General features: G+C 36.8%; 1 protein-coding gene across 1 annotated transcript; it reads left to right on the forward strand.

Moving 5' to 3' along the window:
* The first annotated feature begins 53 nt into the window (after positions 1-53).
* On the forward strand, positions 54-494 carry LOC108305643 (40S ribosomal protein S15a-like). Its single transcript, XM_037739235.1, has one exon. The coding sequence runs from the start codon at positions 66-68 to the stop codon at positions 444-446; it is 381 nt and encodes a 126-aa protein (XP_037595163.1). The 5' UTR covers positions 54-65; the 3' UTR covers positions 447-494.
* The last annotated feature ends 3,016 nt before the right edge of the window (positions 495-3,510 follow it).

Raw genomic sequence — 3,510 nt, forward strand, 5'->3', positions numbered from 1 at the left:
AAAAAAAAAAAAAAATTATTCACTTTCTCTTTCCGCCATCTTTCGGCGCCGCCACAGTAGTGCACATGAATGTCCTGGCTGACGCTCTCAAGAGCATCAATAATGCCGGAAAAAGAGGCAAACGCCAGGTGATTAGGCTGTGCTCCAAAGTCATCTTCCGGTTTCTCATTGTGATGATGAAGCATGGTTACGTTGGTGAATTTGAAATCATTGATGATTACAGAGCTGGGAAAATTGTTGTGAACCTCACAGGCAGGCTAAACAAGCGTGGCGTGATCAGCCCCAGATTTGATGTGCAACTCAAAGCTCTAGAAAAATGGCAGAATAATCTGCTTCCATCCCGCCAGTTTGGTTTCATTGCACTGACAACCTCAGCTGGCATCATGGACCGTGAAGAAGCAAGACAAAAACACACAGGAGGGAAAATCCTGGGATTCTTTTTCTAGGGATGTAATATATATATTTACAAATAAAATGCCTCATGGACAAAAAAAGAAAATGATTCACTTTAAATAAGTAAACTGGTTTATTGAATTAGAAGAGATTTCCACCCTCCCCCTCCACCCCAAAAATACTTTGGTAAAATAAATAACTTTCTGTCTTTAAATTAAAGTATTTTTCCGGGAAACATGGGTATTGTGAATCCTGGGGCCACGGAGACTAAAGATGCTTATTGGCTTCTTAATGGATTGATACCTTGAGTGTCTTTATTGTATGTCCCCTTCACCCTCCCAATCAAGAAATCACGTAAGCTGATCTCAACCACTAACCTCCATTGATCCCCATGACATCTGGGAGAAGAGCAAGGAAAAGAGGAAGTGCTGGAGGCTGAGCTGTAAGTGAAAGATAGTGTATTACTTAAATGATTACAAGTTAACAGAACGATCCTGAGATAGGATTAGTGACAAAATTAAGTTCTATCGGGTTGCTGCTACTGAGGAAGATTATATTTCCTAGAGAAGATTTTTAAAGCTACATAGTGTTTAAAATGTTTGGTCCCATCACATTTATGTACCTGCATCAAAATAATTATTAAAAAAAGACAAGTAGATTTTAAGCACTAAATGCTTACAGGCTGTAACACTTGTTGATAGTACCCAAATTACTAGATGTCATCAGGCTTTCTTCATGCAGATTTACAGAACAGTAACAGCTTAAAGACTAGGAGGAAATAGATATTATAGATGATGATGACATGTTGTAAATAATTGTTTATGTCTTAATAGAGGATCTCCTCTTAGTTGTTTAAATTATTTGAACAATAAGCAAGAACAAATATGAAGAATCCAGATATTCATTGATTATGTTTGTCTTTGATAAAAGCTGCCAGTTGTTAAACACCAGTTAGATAACAATTTTGACACACATTATCTCTTATGCTTACTCTGACCAAATAAGGCATCCCTTTTTACAGAAGAAGAAACTGAGGCTAAGAGAGATTAAACTTGTCCTAATTACTCAACTAATAATGTCCAGAATCAGGCTTCAAACTAGGTGCATTTTACCTCAAACTAAGACCATTCTGTTTCTCTTTCAATTTGTTGCCTTCTTATTGTTACTGTCAACCAAGATTAATATCCGTTTTTACTTTCCACTGTTTTAGTTTTTAAGATTGCACAGAGACACTGCCAAGAGTCCTTGGAAATTGAAATGTGAACGATAGCAAAGCATGCCATAGATTAAAATGGAAATAGACTTTACAAAGCAAATAACATATAGCTCTAAGCACCACAAAGGGTTATGAAATACATCACAGTGTAAACATTTTCATGGCGGGACCATGGAGAGTTAAAGAAAATAGTGAAGGTTATAGAAGTGGCACAAAGGTCAGGTTACTTTTTGTTGTTGTTAACAGTTTGATAAGTTTCGGTGTTTGGAGATGATCCTATCCAAATGCAAAGTTTTTGCTTTCGAAGACACGACTAATGGTAAGCAACATGCATTTAGCTTTTCCTACTACTACTTCTGCATGTTTCAGTCCCAATATTATTAAGACTAAGAAAAACCACTTTGACTTTTTCCAGGTTAAAACTTCGAAGTCCTGGCCAGGAGCGGTGGCTCAGCCTGTAATCCCAGCACCTTGGGTGGCCAAGGTGAGCTGATTACCTGAGGTTGGGAGTTCAAGACTAGCCTGACCAACATGGAGAAACCCTGTCTGTGCTAAAAGCACAAAAAATTAGCCGAGTGTGGAGGCGCATGACTGTAATGCCAGCTACTCGGGAGGCTGAGGCACAAAAATTGCTTGAACCTGGGAGGTAAACGTGGTGAGCCGAGATCACACCATTGCACTCCAGCCGGGGCAACAAGGGCAAAACTCTGTCTCTAAATAAATGAATGAATAAATATTCAAAGTCCTGAAAGCACACTCAATTGAGAATATTTACAAAGGAAACTTAGAGGAAAACTGCCTTGCAAAGAGTAGATCAGTCATAAACATTTGTTGGTTTGATTTTTATTGGAAGGAAAATTTTTTTAATTTTTGGTTAATCTCTCCTGATAATTTTATTTATACAAAAAGTTGATTTATTTTTGCTTTACCAACAGTTTCATAAAGGTTTCCATGACTTTGCTGCTGATGAACCTAATGCTAATATGAGATCTTAGCTTTATCTGGCATTTTCTGTTTCATGATTAAACCACTGATTTACAGCTGCAACATCCAAAAAATAATAATTTTATGATTCTCTTTTAGTTAGGTAATAAAAATACATCCCATTAGTAATATAATATAATTTGCCTCATGTGGTTTCCAGAGAATACAGTGGTTTTTCTTAAGTTAATAATATTGTATCGTTTATATTCATGGCTTCAGAAGAGGAAAATAAGTAAGATTCATAGTTGAGAACACAAGAGTTGCTACAAAAAATATAAGAAAGCAATAAGCATCTAATGTCAAATAAATGGATGCATTTTATATACAAATATATTTATATAACATGTAATATCTATATATAGTAATATATACAATGCATTTATTTGACATATTTGATTATATGATATGTAGCAATACATACATGTATATGGGATGTAATGTGTATCTATTTATATGTATAACACATCCATTTATTTGACATTGTATGTGTATATCTTTTTTCATATTTTATTTTATTTTATTTTATTTATTTATTTATTTTTTTGAGACGGAGTTTTTGCTCTTGTTACCCAGGCTGGAGTGCAATGGCGCGATCTCGGCTCACCGCAACCTCCGCCTCCTGGGTTCAGGCAATTCTTCTGCCTCAGCCTCCTGAGTAGCTGGGACTACAGGCACGCGCCACCATGCCCAGCTAATTTTTTGTAGTTTTAGTAGAGACAGGGTTTCACCATGTTGACCAGGATGGTCTCGATCTCTTGACCTCGTGATCCACCCGCCTCGGCCTCCCAAAGTGCTGGGATTACAGGCTTGAGCCACCGCGCCCGGCCTCTTTTTTCATATTTTAAACAAATGATGTTAAGAAGGATATTCATTGAAATGTTAATAGAGGTTGCCTGTGGATTATTGGATTACGGATA

The sequence above is a fragment of the Cebus imitator genome, unplaced genomic scaffold, assembly GCF_001604975.1.
Source record: "Cebus imitator isolate Cc_AM_T3 unplaced genomic scaffold, Cebus_imitator-1.0 Scaffold65, whole genome shotgun sequence".
Taxonomy (NCBI): domain Eukaryota; kingdom Metazoa; phylum Chordata; class Mammalia; order Primates; family Cebidae; genus Cebus; species Cebus imitator.